This window comes from Lissotriton helveticus, chromosome 1_1 (genome assembly GCF_964261635.1).
Source record: "Lissotriton helveticus chromosome 1_1, aLisHel1.1, whole genome shotgun sequence".
Classification (NCBI taxonomy): Eukaryota; Metazoa; Chordata; class Amphibia; order Caudata; family Salamandridae; genus Lissotriton; species Lissotriton helveticus.
The window spans coordinates 706,295,383-706,315,167 of NC_136057.1; the positions used below are offsets into that span (position 1 = coordinate 706,295,383).

The 19,785-nt window shown below is 44.8% G+C and overlaps 1 protein-coding gene across 1 annotated transcript in view; it reads right to left on the bottom strand.

Moving 5' to 3' along the window:
* The window catches only part of PTPRQ (protein tyrosine phosphatase receptor type Q), a 1,500,794-nt gene that overhangs the window by 311,639 nt on the left and 1,169,370 nt on the right, over positions 1-19,785 (bottom strand). Inside the window, exons 49-50 of the mRNA XM_078647981.1 lie at positions 14,540-14,762; positions 8,826-8,899 (exon numbers count right to left, since the gene is read on the bottom strand). Coding sequence (XP_078504107.1) covers positions 8,826-8,899; positions 14,540-14,762 — 297 coding nt within the window. The remainder of the gene's footprint in view (positions 1-8,825; positions 8,900-14,539; positions 14,763-19,785) is intronic.

A 19,785-nucleotide genomic window follows, 5' to 3' on the forward strand; every position in this document is an offset into this window, starting at 1 on the left:
TGGTACACATCTATATAGTAGAGTCCATTCACCATACCCTTACTAAATACACCATCTTCAGTCAGTACGTCATCAACAAGCAGGTTCCTCTTCTGTAGGGACCAAAAATCCAAGACACGGGGAATCAAACAACTCTGGAGTTACAAGACGCGCAGTGGCGTCGTGACCAACTCTGTCCGTCAGTGCACGGAGTGCGACTGACCTACCCTACATAGTACGGGGTGGTTGAAGAAGTTGAAACTGTTTACCCGTTCTAGCTGCTTCAAATGCTACAAAGCTAGCCTAAGATCCCCTAAAAGTCACAGTGCACTCGAAAAAAATGAGAAAAGTAAAACAAATATCAAAGTTGTATAAACTCTATCATCACCCGGGTCAGGGAAAAATGTACTGCATCCAATGAAATCTCAAAGCTACTATGGAAACAAATCCAGGAAAAGAATGATCTGAAAGTGCCTTCTTAAGGAACGGCAAACTCTTGAACAGCCAGTTGTCCAATCCCGTAGCTAAGGTAATTACTACCAAGATTATGACAGAAGAGAAAGGAAAACCTAGTCCAAAGCTAAAAACGAAGCCAGCTGAAAGCCCCCATGAGAACAACGGGTAGCTTTCAAGAAGTAAAAGATGGCCAATTAAGAAAGCAGGACAGATGGAAACTCTCAAGTACAAGTAGCCAAGCCTACAAGGAGTACCAAAGCGTCAAGTGAATCCCAGGGAACTCTACAGGCTTGCACCAATTCCCATTCCCAACTCCAAGTGGGCAGGCAAAGCTTTGAGACCCCTCCTTTTAGAAATTCACTATGAGAAGAATATAGGACAGAAGTGGACATTCTCGAAGAGCACATTATTCCTCAGTATAGCTAATTATGGGAAAAATTGGACAAAGCATAAGGTTTCCTGGAAGCCTGTAGATCAATGGCAACTGATGCTGAACATCCTAACATTTGAAGCTCAGACCTCTCATTCTCCAAGCTGTTGGACATAGCCTACCCAGAGATATCGAAAGAAGGTCGGAGCTCAAGAATGGGAGAAATGGGCAATAGAATAGGAGGTGGAGGACTGACTGCCAGCTTAAGGGCTGAGGGAACCACCAGGGCCAGGACTAGTGCTGAACTAAATTTCATGTAAATACTGACTGCTCTGAGGCTCTGCTTCTCTGCTTTACTGAGCTGCCTGTCTGCCTGCTGATCTCTGCCCTGCTGAGGACAAGGACTAGAACCCATCTCACTTGAACACAGCGTGACTCCTAGAGCTCCTTGGCTTGTCTCCAGTTTTCTGAAGTCTCAGGGACACATAATACTACCTACAATCCTGCTGGTGCTGCTGGGCTCTGCCATCTGCGAGTCCTACCCTTGCCTGAGGTGACCGGACCCCTCCAATCCTGGGCCTCAGAAGGGAGTTCTGCAGCTGTTCTGCTACAAAACCGACACAACATTACCTTTGTTCTGATCAGAACTGACTCACCGCCCTTCGATGCCGATGCAGCGGCTGTTCGATGACAGCAATTCTACAGCCTGCATGGCCCGATGACGACGTTCTGCACAGCTCAACGATGATGCTTTTCGCGTATCTCAATGGAGCTCGACGATGACACAGCTGTCCGACTGTGGGAAAAGATTGCAGAATTGTGCCCTCAGCGTCAACGCTTTGCTTCATGAAAGGTACTTTTTCAGAAAGACCTGCCTGAGTCTCGTAGCCAGCCTGCCCTCCATCACAGTCGGTCTGAACTTTGGATTTACCCTAGTTCCTTTCGACCACGCCAACCTTTTAGCACTATTGACTTCAAAGCACTGTTTATTCATCTAGTCTTTAAAAAATCATACCTTGTCTTCCACTGTTTGGATTTTTGTCATTTTAGTCTTGTTTTACTCAGATAAATATTCCCTATTGTTCATATTGCCTCTTTAGATAAGTGTGACTGCTCTGTGCCAAGCTACCAAAGGGCGAGCACAGGTTATCTTTAGTGTGTATCAAGCTTACTCTGACTAGAGTGGTGGTTCCTGCCTTTTCTGGGTGCATACCTCAGCCAACCAGTAATCCTATTTCCATTTCTAACATAGCTCTTCCGAAGGAAAGGAAGAGCTCTCAGTCAGGCTGCCCAGAAACCAATTCACTTCGGGAATAGAAGAAAACTCACTTTCAAACCCCTCAGAGCTGTGATGTTTGTTATGAAAGTGGGGAACCCCTGAATGTTCCACTCTTTCCTTTTGTCGACTGTAGAAACTTGATAGCCTGTGGAGTGGTAGGGCATCAGAAGAATCCATCTGGTACTGACTAAACAAGTCCTTGGGAGCAAATTCAGGAACATCAAAACCTAAATAGGTCCAAATATGAGACACCACTTCTTTCAATTGGAAGTCTTGAGCATGTTGTCCCTTTAGCAATGGGTCCACAGAATTGTAAGGATCTTCTTCCTATGCAGACGTTGGCATTTGGCTGTTGCTCCTAAAGGACAGCAGCTGCATCAATAATTAATTGAAGGTTTGTTCTGAAAAGGTTGAAATGAAAATATCCAACATAAGTTGCAGAAGCAGGAACAAGTTGTCTCAAATACAGGCTTCAGAAACTTGCCATGCGTTGTGTGTGCCGTTATGATGAGTCATACATGTAGTGACCTCTGTCAGACTTTTATTTAGAAATAGGTTTTGAGGCAACCTTTCAGGCAAATTACAAGAACCACCATGTTACGGTGAGGCAGACCTATAGAGCATGTCTGCCCTTCTCTGGAAGAGTCATGTTTTGTTAAAGACCATGCCAAATACCTAGCATCTCCAAGTGTGCTCACACTAGCCCTTATGGATGTGAAAAAGGAAGAGCGTTGGTCTCCCACTCAACTTGCCTGCTACACGCCCATGAACTCCCACCCAACATCTGCCATGCCTCTGTCCAGCAGACATATGGGAGTGTCATGTTCAGACAAACTATAAAAAAATTTATAAACGACCAGGCAATAAATCAAAACATGCATATGTATTCAAATTTAAGGTAACCTTCCTGGCACACCAATCGGTGCCTGCTTCGCTTGAGACAGGAAGTCAAACAAAAAGTGAAAAGCCTGGAAAGGTGAGGTACAGAAACCGTAAGGTTAAAAGAGAAAACAGGCTGATAAATTGTATGGAGTGTAGCAGTCTTTTTTTCAAGTAGTTTAAAAAAGTACATGTTCCAAGGCACACCACCTCAAACCATAAGGACGGGTGTGGAACATGGATGAGGTGACAATGCATGTTTTCCTTTGTAAAATAAATGTTTGGTTTGAACTTTTGTCTTATTAATTCTTCATGAATCTCAGTCCTTCCAATTAGAAGCGATATGTATATAATTCTATTTTTACATTTCTTGTGTTAGCTTGCCACTTGTCATGTTTATCTCAGTTTTGCTAACCAAATTTAACAAAGTGATATTCACTTAGTAAAAATCATGCTGCTGAGTTGCTGACATATTTATTATTTGTTGTGCACGTGTCTTTAGTCAATTACTTTAAAATGTCAATATTAGATTGGTAGACAGGTTAATAGAGTCACATATGTTGCCTGCCACAGACACTCTGTCCTTACAATCACAGAGAAGAATCCTTATAAAAGCTCTCCCACACTCATTCAAACATATAGGAATTTGGGTTACTGGTTGAGGGGGTGAAATCCTACTCGAGCAGGAACCACAATCCCCATCAGAATGAAACAACAGGCAAACACCAAATTAACCTTAATCCCTTGGTAGCTTGGCACAAAGCAGTCCGACTTAACCTAGAGGCAATGTGTAAAGTACTTATGCAGCACTTCAAACAGTAATAAAGTAAAAACACAAGAGAAATGTCACACACATTTTGAAAAATAGAGTACAATTTAGAAAATTATTTATGAAGAAAATGACAAAAACCCAATCAAGAGAACTGGAGATATGCAATTTCAAAGCTTTAGGTAGAAACAGTGCCTAGAAGCACAAAGCATCATTTGTAGTTGTTTGATCGTGCTGGGCCAGGACAAAGTCATAAGTTCAGGCCTTCCGCGATGGAGCACAGGGCGGATACAGGGACCCAGTTAGGCCCACTGAAGAAAGTACTTTAAATCCTGATTTGCGGAGTGTTGTGAGATCTTGTGTCGAAGGATGCGTTGCGCAGGGGTGGTTCTGAGGAGTTGCAGGGCTCCGATGCGGAGTCCTACATTATCATTGAGGATGCTGTTGGCGAGGGGCTTGCATTGCAAAGTCTTGTGTCAAAGATGCATCAGTAGCATTGAAGAGCTGCAGCGTTGCGATGGGGAGTCATGCGTTGTCATCGAGGAGGCTGTCAACGAGGAGCTTGTTAACTGAAGGTTTGCATCGAGGATGCGTAGTGCAGCCACAGTTCTGTGGAGACTGCAATCTGCAATACGAGGTCAGGGATGTATCCTGTAGCGGTGGTTCTAATTTGGCTGTAAAAAGATGTGATTCACTGCATCAGTTCTGCTTCAAAGGACCACAGCTGGGCTGGCAGAGCACCTTCCGGCCCATATTCAAGGGACCAGGACTGGGGTGGCACCACTTTGGGGATAGTACTCACAGAAGACAGAGTGCAGGTGCTGGGTTAAAGGTGGTTTGCAGACTTTTCTGTCCTTGAGGCTCTGATTAGGAGGCCAGCCAACTAGCCCTTGTAGTCACTCTGGTGGTCCTGGATTCAAGATGCAGGTCCAGTCCTTCACTCAGGCGGCAGGGCAGCAGGACAACAGAGTAGCAGACCTTCTTGCAGAGCAGCCCATCAGTACTTCTGAGTCTTCCACAGGTCCAGAGGTATACTAAAGAGATGGGTCTGAGTGTCCATTATTTATACCTGCTGCCTACTTTGAAGTAGGAGAGGTTTCTGGAGCTTATCACCCCAGAGGTGCTTCAAATTTCCTGCCTCCCTACTCTGGACCCAACTTGTCTGGGATCACAAAAGTAGTCATTTAAACCCTTTGCATGCGTGCTCAGACAAAGCCTTGTGATGTGCAAGTGTGGTAGGTGACAGCTCCTCCCCATTCTGCCAACACCTCTGCTCCTTTGTCTCACTGCCTGGGAGTAATGTACAAAGACCAGCTGCTAGCTACACTTAGCCATGTGACCCAGAAAACAAGCCACAGGCACCAAATGGATGGGACAAGAAAATTACAACTTTCTAAAAGTATCATTTTCAGAATTGTGACTTAATATCCCACTTTACCATTGCAGAGGGCTTTAAATTATAATTGTTTAGACACCAAACTCGACATTCATACCTGCTCTCAATTGAAAGTCATCACTTATTAAATCTAATAAATCATCCCAATTTTATCTTATGGGAGAGGCAGTCCTTGTTGTGTTATTTTATAGGAATTTCTAAAGCCCGTAACTGCCCCAAATGGGGCTTCCCAGCTCTGGTCACTGATACCAAAATGCCAAGAGACGCGCCAGAGAACCACTGAAGAAAGCAGGCAGAGGCTGCTTTTGAAAGCTCAAATGATTTTGGATCTTCCTCAACTGAGGCAGCAGAGTTTTCCATAAGGCTGGCGCAAGAGATCAAAAAGAGTGTCCTCCCAATCTGGATCTTTTAATGTGAGGTATATGGCCCAAATTAGTATTTGCAGAGTGCAGAGCTCTGGTAGGCAGGTGCAGTTGCATCAAAGCATCCCCTTGTTTGTTCATGATCTTGTGGAAAATGCAGAGGCCTTTGAGTTGCACACACTTCCCAATAGGCAACCAGTGAAGTTTACTGAGGAGTCGAGAGACAGTGCAAAATTTGGGGAGAGAAGAAAGTAATCTGGCAGGCACATTCTGGACCATTTGTAACCAAATTGTAACTGACCATTTCGGCACTCAAATAAAGAATGTTACAGAAGTCCAGGCACAAAATAATAATTGATTGAATAATCATTTGGTGAACTTGTCGATGAAAGAATCCAATAATGATTTGAGACTCCTCAAGGTACCAAAGCATGAGCCAGCTAGTGTCCTGACTTGTGTTTCAAAAGAGGACGAGTCATAAACCACATGCTAAGGTTTTTTAGAGAAGATTTGGGTTTTGGAGGGAGCCCTTACAGCTCTGTCCACCAATGATATCCCCAAGTATGGATATCCTTATCCAGCCGGAGAGTATCAGTTTTGTTGGCATTTAACTTTAAACAGTTATCATGCATTGGGCTGGCAACAGCTGTCAAACATTTTTGTAAGTTAACTCTAGCTTCCATCAAATCAGCAGATAGAGAGACGATAAGTTGGGTATCGTCAGTATGTGAAATCAGAGAGATCCTGAAAGGTTTTACAACATCCTCTAATGATCTAACATATATGTTGAAAAGAGTAGGACTTAGAGCCGAACCCTGAGGGACACCATATGCCAACACTCTTTGTGAAGAAGCAGAGGGGGGAGATATCTCTTGGAAGTACTGATCACTTAAGAAAGAGGGAAAACAAGTCAAGGCCTTGCCACATACCGCAATCTCAAGGAGTAGTTGTAATAGCACAGCATGAAAAATGGAGTCGAAAGCGTCACTTAAGTCTAAAAGAAGAAAGGCACACTCTCATTTGCATATAAAAATACAGTTGTTAACACATACTCAGTCACTATAACAAAGTTAAAAGTTTGGAATGTCACATCACAAACAAGTGGGTCTGCACCAAAGTGACCATATATAAATGAAAGGACAGAAAATATAATGGACACCTTGCTGGGGTTCAGAAAGAGCCTGAAAACATGGCTGTTCGTCAAAGTTTGATTTTTTCCTGAGCCTATCTAACAGTCCAGGCGGTTTGTTTTTGTAGGACATGACAGCCAGTGTATTGTTTGTTTCCATCTGACTACTTCCTGTTGGCGCCAGGATACCCGTAGGGTGACAGTTGCGCGTTACAAATAATAAATACAATACAATACAATACACTCACATAGCCTCATTGTGCAAAAATATGACCACTGGAACCCATCTGGTGGCAGGCATGGTCACACCAAACAACAGCCACTGCACATTGCAAAAGTCTCAGTAAAGTGAAACTGAACAGTGTCCTCCAACACCATGCCCCATCCACATGCATTCCAGATCCTTCCACTGCAATCCCAAATGCCAATTTCCTAGCAAAGCTGATGGTGGTATGCAGCAATCTGCCAAAAATGAGACCATCATTTTCCGGATATAAGCACGGGCAGTCAGTGCAGAACATCTGGCTGTTTCCCTGACTTCTTCCAAGGAATATAGGGTCTGGGAAAACCTCCACCTCCCCTTTGGAGTGACCCCCAAAGGTTGTCTTCTTTAAGTCAACACCATACACATCACCTTTCCCTGCCAGGGACCTTTCCAAACTGCTTAGAAGACACCTGGGTGAAACTAACCTCACTGTAGGAATACCAGGTGATGAGTCTGGTGCCTGCCCAAGGCTCAAGCTTTCCTTCCCATCTCAAAAGAAATTACTTTTTCCAATGAGGTCAATGTACTAGTGAGGACGATGACTGAGCCCCAGAAATACATGCCCATCTTACAGAAAATTCATATGAAGGCTAATGAGTTAACTCACTTTTGTTTTTAAACACATGCCGCCCACCGCTTGTCAAAGGAAAGGTAGGGTAAATTATGATACACAAATGGATAGAAAGGCATTTTACCATAAGAATAAATAAATGTTATCCTCTGAGAGACTTAATTCGCAACCTGGGGCAACAGCAAGAAACTCCTTCCATAGAATCAAACGGAAAAACACTGCCATTCATACAACCATTGTAATTTATATGATAAGGAGGACACCGGCAAACCACATGGATGTGCACAGTCAAGTTGTTTTCTTTAAAATACACATTTCCTGTTAAATTTATGAACAATACACAAAGTACCAGTTGTAGTAGGGTGGTGAGTCTGGGCTTATGAGTGAAAAACGAGAGTTTCGCAACCATTTCTAAGGTTGATGGGTGTTAAGTCACTCACAATATAAATCTATACAAGTTATGCACTGCAGTATGAAATGAATATGTTACTGCCAAGCAACCACTAGTCGCAAGAAAAAACTATGCACTTGGGGAGGCGCATAAGAAGAAAACATCTCCCCATACTAATGTTAGGCCTATCATTGGGAACTATGTGTAACTACACTTGTGTACTAAAAACCTTCCATAGCTCTAGTCATGACTGTAATATGCAAATGCTTAAAACCCCAGGCTACTGGCTTCCAAATAAAAAGACTCCAGAAGAAGAAAAAAACATTTGGGAGACTTTTTTGGGCCTGAAAAGCATGGACTAATATCAGATTAACTCAGAAACCCACACTGTCTCCCAGTAAAAGCCAGAATCTCATTCAAAATTCTCTGTCTCACATTCAAATGCACAGAAGACACCGCCACTAAATTTATGCATGGCAAATATTATAATATACACCTCTACATGTAACCTGCTCTAAGTAGAAGAGCATCTTATGGTCTCCCTCACAATTAGATGCAAACACATTGATGAGTGATGATTCTCAGTTGCAGCTCTTGGAACAACCTGTCCATGCTTATCCACCATTCCCAATAACTGATGCAGTCAGGTTAACACCCGCCTCTTTTACCCCCTTGATTCAATTGTTCTCTTTCCTCCCATAGTAGATATTCTTAGGGGGAAAAATCAGTTCTTTGTAGGTAGTGGAGGCGACTCTTCACTCACCACGTGGAATTTAGTGATTTCTTTGCAAAATCTTGATTTTTTTTGCATCAAAGCACATCACACTAAAAATCCTTAATTCTTATCAACGTTGTATTCATACTGCCTTTTATCTCATGATGTGTATAATATTCTACTACATGACAAAATCGCAAGTTGAATTGTCATCCCATAATTATAGGTTTGTCAGTGGCGAACAAAGAATATCCATGTTCTTACCTAAAGTTTTGACAACTTCAGAATATTCTGAATCCGTAAACTGACCGTTCATATTGGTTGCTCTAAATTTGAACCTGTGAAATAACAACATTATCACATTATGATGTTTTCGAAAACACATATGTAAAATGTATCGCCAAACATTTCAGTACATATTAACTATTCAAGCATTGGATAAAAACATGAAAGCCTTTATAATCAGTGCACATGATTGCCGGAAAAATATTCTGTTTTGCAATAAATAATTTTTTTATGGCGCACTCTTCACAGAAAGTAATATTCAATAGTAAACTGAGCAATACTCTTGCTTTTAAATGTTTACTTGTGTAACGCACAAGTTACTGCTTGTGTAACGATCTATCTGTAAGAGACATTAGTTCGTGATAGATTCCTTAATTTAGAAGATCCCCAGGTGTCAGACTGGATCTGGAAAGTTTTGCTTAGTAGTACCCCTGCGTGTCAGTAGGTGGTGTCCTGCGGCTCCGCGTCCATCACTGGCGTTGCAAGCGCGGAGATGACGTCACAGAGAGTACTTAGGCACCACCCATGCACGCTTATGTCAGATCAGTACACGACTTTCCGCGCCAGGAACGCAGAGCCATGCAAGATACTGACCATTGGTGCATAAAATTAGGGCCCTGAAAGTAATGACCTTAACCCTAGTAATCAGTTCGCAGAACAGGGAGGATGGGTGGGGCGGTAAGGAATCTATCACTAACTAATGTCTCTTACATATATATAAGTAGTAACTTGTGCATCTGAAAGAGACACGTTAGTGATAGATTCCTTACCTTATAATAGATAACCCAGCAATACCAACCCCGGTGGTGGGTCTGTGAACAAGATTACACCAGAAAGTCACGGAGCACAGAACGGCCAAAAGAAGCCATCTCTCCGGACCTGACTGTCCAGGTAGTGATGCTTGGTAAACGTGTGTAGCGAGGCCCACGAAGCTGCCTGACAAATGTCCTGCAAGGGAACGCCGCGTCCCAAGGCAGTAGTGGCTGCAGTTGCCCTGGTTGAATGGGCACGCAGCCCCACAGGAGGCTCCTTCTTAGCTCCTTCCTGCTTTGATGCACAGAAGAACCCACCGGGAGATGGCCCGACCTTTCTTAGCGCCCACGTATCCAACAAAGAGCTGGTCATCCACCCGGAACTGTTGTGTGTGGCTCAAGTCTAAGGAGAGCGCACGTTTTGGGTCCAGACGGTGGAGCCTCTCCTCCTCCCTAGAGGTATGCGGAGGGGGAAAGAAGGTGGGCAAGGTGATGGTCTGCTCTATGTGGAACGGTGTGACAACCTTAGGCAAGAAAGAAGGACGGGTCCTCAGAACCACCTTGTCCGGATGAATTGAAAGGAAAGGAGGTTTGGAAGAAAGAGCCTGGAGCTCACTCACCCTTCTGGCAGAGGTGACAGCCACCAGGAAAGCCGTCTTTAAAGTGAGAAGACGTGAGGGACAGTTATGAAGTGGCTCAAAGGGAGCACACATCAAATAAGTCAAGACAAGATTCAAGTCCCACTGAGGCATTATGAAAGGCACAGGAGGAAACGTGTGTGTAATGCCTTTGAGGAAACGGTTAACAAGTGGGGACTTAAAAAGAGAAGGCTGATCAGGAAGCCGTAGATAGGCAGAGATGGCTGAAGCATAACCTTTGAGAGCGCCCAGAGCAGAGCCCTGCTGGGCCAAGGACAAAAGAAACAGAAGAACCTCAGAAAGAAGGGCATAAAGGGGATCCACAGCCTTTGCTGTGCACCATGCCACAAATTTGTTCCATCGGCATGCATAAACTGTTTTAGTGGAGGGAAGCCTGGCTGCCAGGATGACATTACAGACCTTGGGAGGAAGGTCAAAAGCTGTCAACTGTCACGCATGGAGGTGGAGGCTGGGCAGGTTCGGGTGGAGGACCCTCCCCTGTTGCTGCAACAGAAGATCCTCCTGAAGAGGCAGACGGATCGGGGGATCGATGCTCATACCAAGTAGCTCGGGATAACATACTCTCCGAGCCCAGTCTGGAGCCACAAGAATGACTTGGGCCCGGTCGCGCCTGATCTTCTTCAGCACTCTGGGCAGAAGTGGTACAGGTGGAAAGGTGTACAACCGACCGCAGCTCCACTCAAGACGAAAAGCCTCTCGGAGCGAGTGCCGGCTTCAAAATTCCAACGCGCAGAACTGATGACATTTTGTGTTTTCTTCGGTGGCGAATAGATCTAACCCACTGCGGAAAGAGTCCTTGCACCACGTCCGAGTTCAGACGCCATCCGTGATCCATCATGCACCGACGGCTGAGTTCGTCCGCATTGCGTTCAGAGAACCTGCTAGGTGTTGTACCACCAAGGTAATGCCTTGATGTTCCAGCCATGTCCAGAGGCGCAGAGCCTCCTGACATAGGGTCCAGGACCCCACTCCGCCCTGCTTGTTGCAATACCATATGGTGGTGGTGTTGTCCGTGAACACCTGCACTACACTTCCCCGGACAGAGGGAAGGAATGCCTTCAGTGCAAGTCGGATCGCCCGCAGCTCCAGAAGGTTGATATGGAGCCAGGAGTCTGCCGGAGACCAGAGGCCTCTGATCTCCACCTCTCCCTAGTTGCCTCCCCATCCCAGGAGGGACGCATCCATCACAACTGTGTGCTCTGGTTGGGGGAAGGGAGAGGGATCTGCCATTGACCCAATCACAATTCGTGAGCCACCACTGTAATTGTCGTGCAGTGCCCTCCGAGATCTGAACGAGTCAGCAGTGTCCAACCCACACCGAATGGCGAACGTAGCCGTATCCTTACCTTCAGCAATCGCCTGAGAAAGGACAGCCTGCACCTCCTCAGGACACTGAGGCAACACCTAAGCAACAGCATCCCACACTGCATGGGAGTAGCGGCCCAACAAGCAGGTGGTATTTACCGACCACAGCCCCAAGCTGGCTGAAGAGAACAGCCGCTTCCCAAACTGGTCTAGTCCTATCCGGCGTGGCCGTGGGAAAGGCACTATGCGACATCGAGGCCTGAATGACCAGTCTCTCAGGCGTAGGGTGAGTAGTCAAGAAGGCAGGGTCACCAGGCGCCTGTCGGTGGCATCTGGTGACATTTTTATCCACCGGGCCCCTGTGGCTGGCCTCAACTAAGTGCCCAAGAGGACCTCCGTAAGGGCGTCGTTGAAAGGAAGCAACGGCTCTGATGAAGTAGACGCCGTCTGGAGCACCTCGGTGAGGAGGTTGGTCTTGAGGACCACCGTGGGGAGGTTGAGGGCCTCTGCAGCCCATCGGAGTACAATCGTGTAGGAGGCACCTTCCTTCATCGTAGGGGGGGAGAGGCGAACCCCGGATCAGAGGAGACATTGAGGTCCCCCTCATCCTCCAAGTTGTCCAACCAATCTTGCTCAGAGTCACATTGCCGGGCAAGAGGGTCCTCGGACCCTTCCCAGTCCTCGTCTGCCTCTGGTGTAGAGAGGGCCGGTCTCGGCGTCAGTGCCGGAGCCGGAGAAGGAACGAACGGCGTCGGGAACGACGCCGGAAATGGCGCCGGCCGGGTCCGGACCGGTGCCACCTCCCAATGCGGAACCCAGGCCGGAACAAAATGGTCCTAGAACCGGGGCAAGGGAGGGATAAACGGCACCCAGTGTGGCACCGAAGATGGAGCCGAGGGCGGCGCTGGGGCCAGAGCCAGCAACTCCGCACTTCGTGGCGCCGGGGCCGGAGCCAACATCGTAGGATCCTGTGGCACCGGGGCTGGCACCTCTTGCGGAGCCGCCGTGCCAACAGGATCTGGACAATGGACCGCAGGGCCCGAAGGCACGCCGGCGGGAGCCCGAGGCCTCAAAAGGCGGTCCATGGCAGAAAGAAACTCTTGCACCTGTTCGGCAGTCACCGACGGACCCGGGTATGCCGGGTAGGATGCGGGACTCCCAGGCTCCAGAGGAGACTCAGGGGCGGGGCCCCTGTCCCCCTCGTCCATCTCCGAGGAGCAATGGAGGGATGTTGGAGAGTGAACACGCTTCTTCAACTTCTTTTTATGGCAACGCTCACCGGAATCCGAAGGCGAAGACTTGGAGCCCGAGGAGAGACGTCTCCGGTCCCGGGAACGACCTCTAGACCCGGAGCGGCAGCAATTTCCTACGCCGCTCCTGCAAGGCCTTGAGGCCATGGCCCGACAGTCCCGGGAGTTGTGATCGTTCTCCAGGCTGTAGAGGCAAACATCGTGGGGGTCCGCCACCGACATATTACGGCGACAGGTCCCACAAGACTTGAAGCCGGGCATCCCTACGTGCACCAGGAGAAAGAAGGGGGAGACAAAAGTCTCAAAATAGCAGTCAAAAAGTGACTAAGGTACGTGCTCAATCTGGATCAGCACTTACTGGCGCAGGAAAAGAAAGAACTGACGTCAGCACGCATGGGTTGCGCCTAAGTACTCTCCGTGACGTCATCTCGGCGCTTACGACGCCAGTGACAGACGCGGAGCCGCAGGACGCCACCCACTGACGCGCAGGTGACCTGCTAAGCAAAACTTTCCGGATCCAGTCTGACTCCTGGGGATATTCTAAGGTAAGGAATCTATCACTAACGTGTCTCTTTCAGATATGAAAGTTTACGTGCTATCCAGGTCTCTTCAGCAAGAAGAGTAGACATCAGTGAGTGTCCAATCAACATATGCCCGAGATAATGTCCTCTGAACGTTCAGCTTTCATTTTACCAAAATGTTGTTGTTTTACCAGACCATGTCTGGGATGAACATACAAAAACATGCATACACACAGAAGATATATAACAAGTATCTGTATAATCTGGCCCTTTACTGTTCTAGAGGTTTTATGGACCAAGCCCCACTAGTTTATGAATGGCACCACAATTTCTGCAATAACAATATTGGATCATATTAGAAATTAGTCAAAAATGCGTTGGAAATGAAGAAGCAATTTTCCGAATTGGGAGAGGAATCTTCAAAAAGGAAACACAAAAATAGATATGAAGGAATTGTTTTATGCTTTACTGCTAGAACTGCTGATTCTGCTGACTGTCAAGGTGTTTTTTTTGGCAGAGATAGAAACCTTCTTCAAGGTAATAGTGCTGCATCATGTGAGTTTTGGAACAATTTCCAAACATAATCCAGGCATATTGTAACAGGGATTAAATAAAGACTACTTAAAGTCACGATCAGCAAGGTACCCTTGAAGAGAAGAGTGGAATGGGAGTGTGTACTCTCAGGGCTCGTAGTACAGCAGACTAGGATGCAACTTGTTTTTGGTGTTAAGCAGCCGCGGCCCGTCGAGGGAGTTCCGAGGGGCAGGCAGGCGGGGAGGGGGAGGGGCAGGGTGGGGGGGTGATAAACGCCGGAATACGTATGTTTGCAGGTAAGTAAACAATTAAATTAATAAAGCAAATTTCGTTCCGTGCCCTGAATAGCAAAATGCGATGGAGGGCACGCTACAAAATTCTTTTTATTAATTTAATTGTTTACTTACCTGCAATCATCCCCCCACCATGCCCCTTCCCCGCCTGCCTGCCCCACCGGAACTCCCTCCACGGGCCGCGGCTGCTGTTAAGGCCATACAGGCGCTCTGGATGTGTATTGTATATGCTTTAGTGTATCAACTCCTCATAGGCCACAAATCATCTCATTGTATGAAGGACTAAAGATACAAACGCACATTAGCTTTTCGCGGCAGCGGAGTCATCTGCATTGTCTCATATAATGTTAATTCTCTCTTCACTGATATAACTACTTACAAGTACTGCTTTCTCGGTTTGAGAGGTCCATTGCAAATCTTGTCTTCACCGATTTGCAGCATGCAGTTGTTATCGGCGCCAATGACGTATACTTCTTCTTTGGCCTTAAATCTCTGCTTTCCCTCTGAACATTCTGGATTTGGGAAACCTTCATTTGTGAAATATGGCCTTGGTTTCTTGAAGTAGGCCTCATGCCACTTAGTAATATTTCCTTCATGCTGAACTAATGGCAGAGGAAAGAAACAAAAGTTTAAATGAAAGACGCACAACCTAGGCAGTTCAAATTGTGAAGTTTGTTGCGTGCCTCTGGGGTATCACTTCCTAGTCAAAAAGTGTAATTCGTGATGAACAATGAGTAGCGTCTCTTAATTAGGAGGCGTCCCCTGAGCACAGCGTCAAAGACCCATCCAGTGGGTATCAAAACAAATTATTCAGACTCCAATTCAGTTCAATCTTCTTTTGAGTGAAACAATATCCCATGTATTCATATCATTTGACATTCCGTTCATGGGAAACAAACATCAGCAAGAGCAACGGACGACCCAGGAGGAGTCAAAGAAAAAGAAGGCACGGAAGTGAAGAATCTACCTACAACCAGCACGAAGGGCAAAGGGAAGAAGACTTGAACTCAAAAAAGGTAGTGATCAACATCTCTGCCTATGAAGTCAGTCCGATTGAAACATGTATTATACAAAAAGGTATGTCTTTAATACCAACGAGTCACACCAACATCTTGGAACTGGAAATCAGTCTGTTCAAACTTAGGCGCAACTTACTCTTGAGGAATTTTTTTGAAAACAATGTAGAGCACACGGAACCAGAGGAAACAGATTTATTGAGAGGATTGAAACCTAAGAGCACATTTATGGCTCCTGTTAGCCAAAAGAGCTTGGACACCTTTGAAAATCTAGTTAAGCATGACTTGTCCGCTTTTAACTTCCAGAAAAAAAATATCACAATTTAACTGTGAAGGAAATGGATGTTCTAAAAAATGTGGCCAACAACACCACTATTACTTGTCAGAATGCCGATAAAGGTGGGGCACTTGTCATCATGGACACTAGTCTTTACAATCAACAGGTACATGCTCACATCATGGACACCAACACTTATGTCGCACTTGAATCTAATCCCACAGACCAATTTTATGAAATTCTCTGCACACATTTTTCTGGTCCATCTGAACAATGATAATAAAAGCATAAACATTTCTGATTATCCTGGATCTTTATCTAACTTGGCAATATTATAAAGATAGACGATCTAGCCTTCCAGATCAGTCCATCACCTAGTTAAAGTTATTTGTTTCAATGGGTTAGGGGTTTCCCATTTGGGCATCTGAAGCTACCCGATACTACCCACTGATTCTAGGACGGACAAACACAGTGACCTATTATCCCTTCCTTCTATCTATAACCCTGTGTAATATGAAGGAGGCAAATGTGAACATGGTGATTATAAATTGACTAAATTGACTAGGTGCGCCAACAAGAGAAGAACTGACCTACTTAAGACCAGAGATAAACCAGCTATAAACCGGATGGTAGTTGTTTCAAAATGCTCAACCATGAGTCACCGTTTCAAGAACACTCAACAGACACTGGTCTGTGCTAGCCATGGCGCCAGTTTTGAAGGGTTGTTTGTCAACAAGCTGATTTTTGCATACAGAAGAGGGAAGAACCTCAAGGAATTACTCATGCAACCCATGGCAAAAATGAGTCTGACGCTCTTCAAGGGTTCCTCACCGTGTTATAATTGTAGTAATTGTAACAATGTGATTAAAAGTGCATGGATGACGCATCCCATGAAAGGGACCAGAATCAATCTCAGGGTGACTGCCACTTGTAATACGTCCAACGTGATTTACCTTCTGAAATGCCCTAGTGGTTTAGTCTACGTGGGAAAGACTGAGAGGAAAGTAAAGATACGTATGCATGAACATAAGAGTTTCATCCGTACGAAGAACACCAAATCAGTGGTGGCTACTCACTTCATGGAATACCAACACAATGTCAGCCAAATCAAGTTTCTGGTTTTGGAAATTGTTGAAAAACGTGAGGGAACAGACAATAGCAATCGACTTCTCCAGAGAGAGAATCACTGTATCAGAATTCTCAACTTACTGAAGCCTAACGGACTTAATGACAGAATGGAATTCTTATGCTACTTATGACCTTTGGTGCTTTTTCATCTTTCCTTTATATTTTCTCTTCATAACTGTTGCTGTTCTTCTGGATATTCTTATCAGTTGTTGTATTATTTTTCCAGGCACTCTGTACCACATTCTTTTATTCACATTCCATTCTCTGTTTACCTCAACTTGGTGATTTTGTGTTATTTATTTTATTATGTACGTCAACACTCTGATGAACCTTCATGTACACATGGACTTTCACAACATTACCACTCTCATGGTGATTTATGACAGCACGACATGGCATGTTTTGACATGTCATCATATGCACAGGCTACACTGGTTTCTTAGAACTGGTGTTCAGTTTGTGCGCCACTTTGGTTTCTCTTTTATCTGCCTGTTTACATAAGACATTTGGGCATTGACCCCATTGGTAATCACAGATGTCGTACAGAGTTGTCGGCCATCTGGACGGTTGTGTTCTTTACCCAGCATTCTCATCATACACTGCGAGTGTAACCACTCCAAGGTGGAGACCGGTTCTAATTCTTCACTGGGCTATAGTCCGTTTACACTTTATTGGCTTATCAGCTGCATTCGGAGCATTTGGTCTGAGCTGAGCGTTTGAGGCAGATTGCGGCGTGTCCCACCACATCACACCACGAGTACTGGTTCTCTTTGTTCGGTTTTCATAATTTTGGTTCACATTGACCGTGAACTCGACCTGTTCAGCATATTTAGCATGCCTTTGTTAATTTAATTTAATAGGTCCGAAGAGCAAGAATACACGCTTTGTTGTTGTGAGTATTTAATGTTTTTGAACTATCGTTTTGAGTACAGTTCATGCGTTTAAACCTAGTATGTGCACTTTTGAACATCTTGGCATGTCGCATAGCAGCATGTGGTTCACCCAGTCACTACGATATGATGTCCACACACGGGATTTTCTCTCTTTAACTCTTCCGCTTGCTTCGTCACCATGTGTTATTTTAAGACCGGCTGCACATTGCCGCATGTATCCACCTATTTAATACCGGCATGGCATCTTTTTACAGTGCCATGAGCTTTCTCACTGTCATGCGATTCTCACGCATCCCACCACTTCTACGATAAATCTCACAACTGATTAGCATTGATATCAGTATATAGTCACCATCTGGAATAACGCAATATTAGATGGTCAAATGTAGTTTTTGTTTTTGCTTTTTCATTCACGCATTTCTTTTCGGATTTTTCAGCACTACATTTGCCACGGAGGCACCTCAGTCACAGGTTATTTTCTTTGTTTACAACACTACCAACATTTTCATTGATTGGTTTCCTCATTGTATCATTGTTTATGATTTGTTGCAGATTTGGTCCCCTGGCGAAGGGCATCTGTCTGCCCGAAATGCATCGGACCGGAATCTAATATATTATGAATGATCTGAAATAAGACATGAGTGGATGTTTGTTTCCCATGAATGGAATCTTTAATGATATGAATAAATGTGATATTGTTTCACTCAAAAGAAGATTGAACTGAATTGGAGTCTGACTAATTTGTTTTAACACCCACTGGATGGGTCTTTGACGCTGTGCTCAGGGGACGCCTACTAATCAGGAGACACTACTCATTGTTCAGAGGAAAGAAACACACACCACATTACTGATTTCCACACCATAAGTAATTAATATAAAAAGATAAACAAAAACAATTATCTTAAATCAAAATATGGATTAAAATGAATTTAGAGAGAAAGAAATCAAGAAATAACCCCTGTGCTCTAGAAAATGAATTTCATATCACAATACTTTATTTTTAGTTTTACAATTAAAGGTTAAATACAATTCAGTACAATCTAAAAAACACAGGCACTGTGTTAATACCATTTATTGAACTTGCTAAAAATAAAATACTTACATTTTAATTGTATTTTGTTACCTTCTTTAATGGGGACCCATGCAACTGACAATTTGTATTTATTTATTACACAGGATAACTAATCTCTTTTTGAACCATGAAATCTGCTTAACGCTTTGACAAGGATATTTGATTATTGTTGCACTCATGTTTGATTCTGGGTTGGGCATTCCGATTCCCTTGCGCTTCCCTGTGCTGCTTGCACCTGTGACAGTGATAACGCCAATGGTTTCCATTTTCTCCCTCCCTCCCCCTGCCCCACTTTTCCTTTTCCCTCCCTTTTTTCTTTTTGCAATTGGCAAATAATTTAATTTTATTATCAGCCTTGAGAAAGATCCCGGCATGAGAGTTGAAAGGGGTGAAACATGTGTTGACTGTCTTTCTGTTTTGCTCTGCACGCATTTTTCTGGTCCATCTGAACAATGATAATAAAAGCATAAACATTTCTGACTATCCTGGATCTTTATCTAACTTGGCAATATTATAAAGATAGACGATCTAGCCTTCCAGATCTGTCCATCACCTAGTTAATGTTATTTGTTTCAATGGGTTAGGGGTTTCCCATTTGGGCATCTGAAGCTACGCGATACTACCCACTGATTCTAGGACGGACAAACACAGTGACCTATTATCCCTTCCTTCTATCTATAACCCAGTGTAATATGAAGGAGGCAAATGTGTTATGTTATGTTATGTTATAACAAATTTCTTGAGCGCACTGTCACCATAGGTTTCCTGGCGCTAATCGGATTAAGAAGAGAGGAGGAGGGACAAGGGAGAGAAAAAAAAATTAGTGGGGGAAAAGTAGTGTGTTTAGGGATTTCCTGAAAGAGAGAAGGGAACAAGATGACTTGAGAGAGAGGGGGAGGGAGTTCCACAGCTTAGGGGCTAAACAAGAGAAGCTGCGGCCACCCGATCTAGAGAGTTTGAAACGGGGGACGACAAGGAGCTGGAGGTGGGTGGACCTCAAGGTACGAGGGGGGCAGTAGGAGGAGATTAGGGACTTGAGAAACGCAGGGGCGGGACCTGTGAGAGCTTTGAAAACCAGACAGTGAACCTTGAAAGAGATTCTTTCGTTCACTGGTAACCAGTGAAGGTGGCGTAGTAGAGGTTGGGCCGACTGCCATTTGGGGATTTTAAAGACCAGCCGAGCAGCCTGGTTTTGGATGATCTGCAACCTAGACAGCTGAGATTTAGGGAGACCGTAGT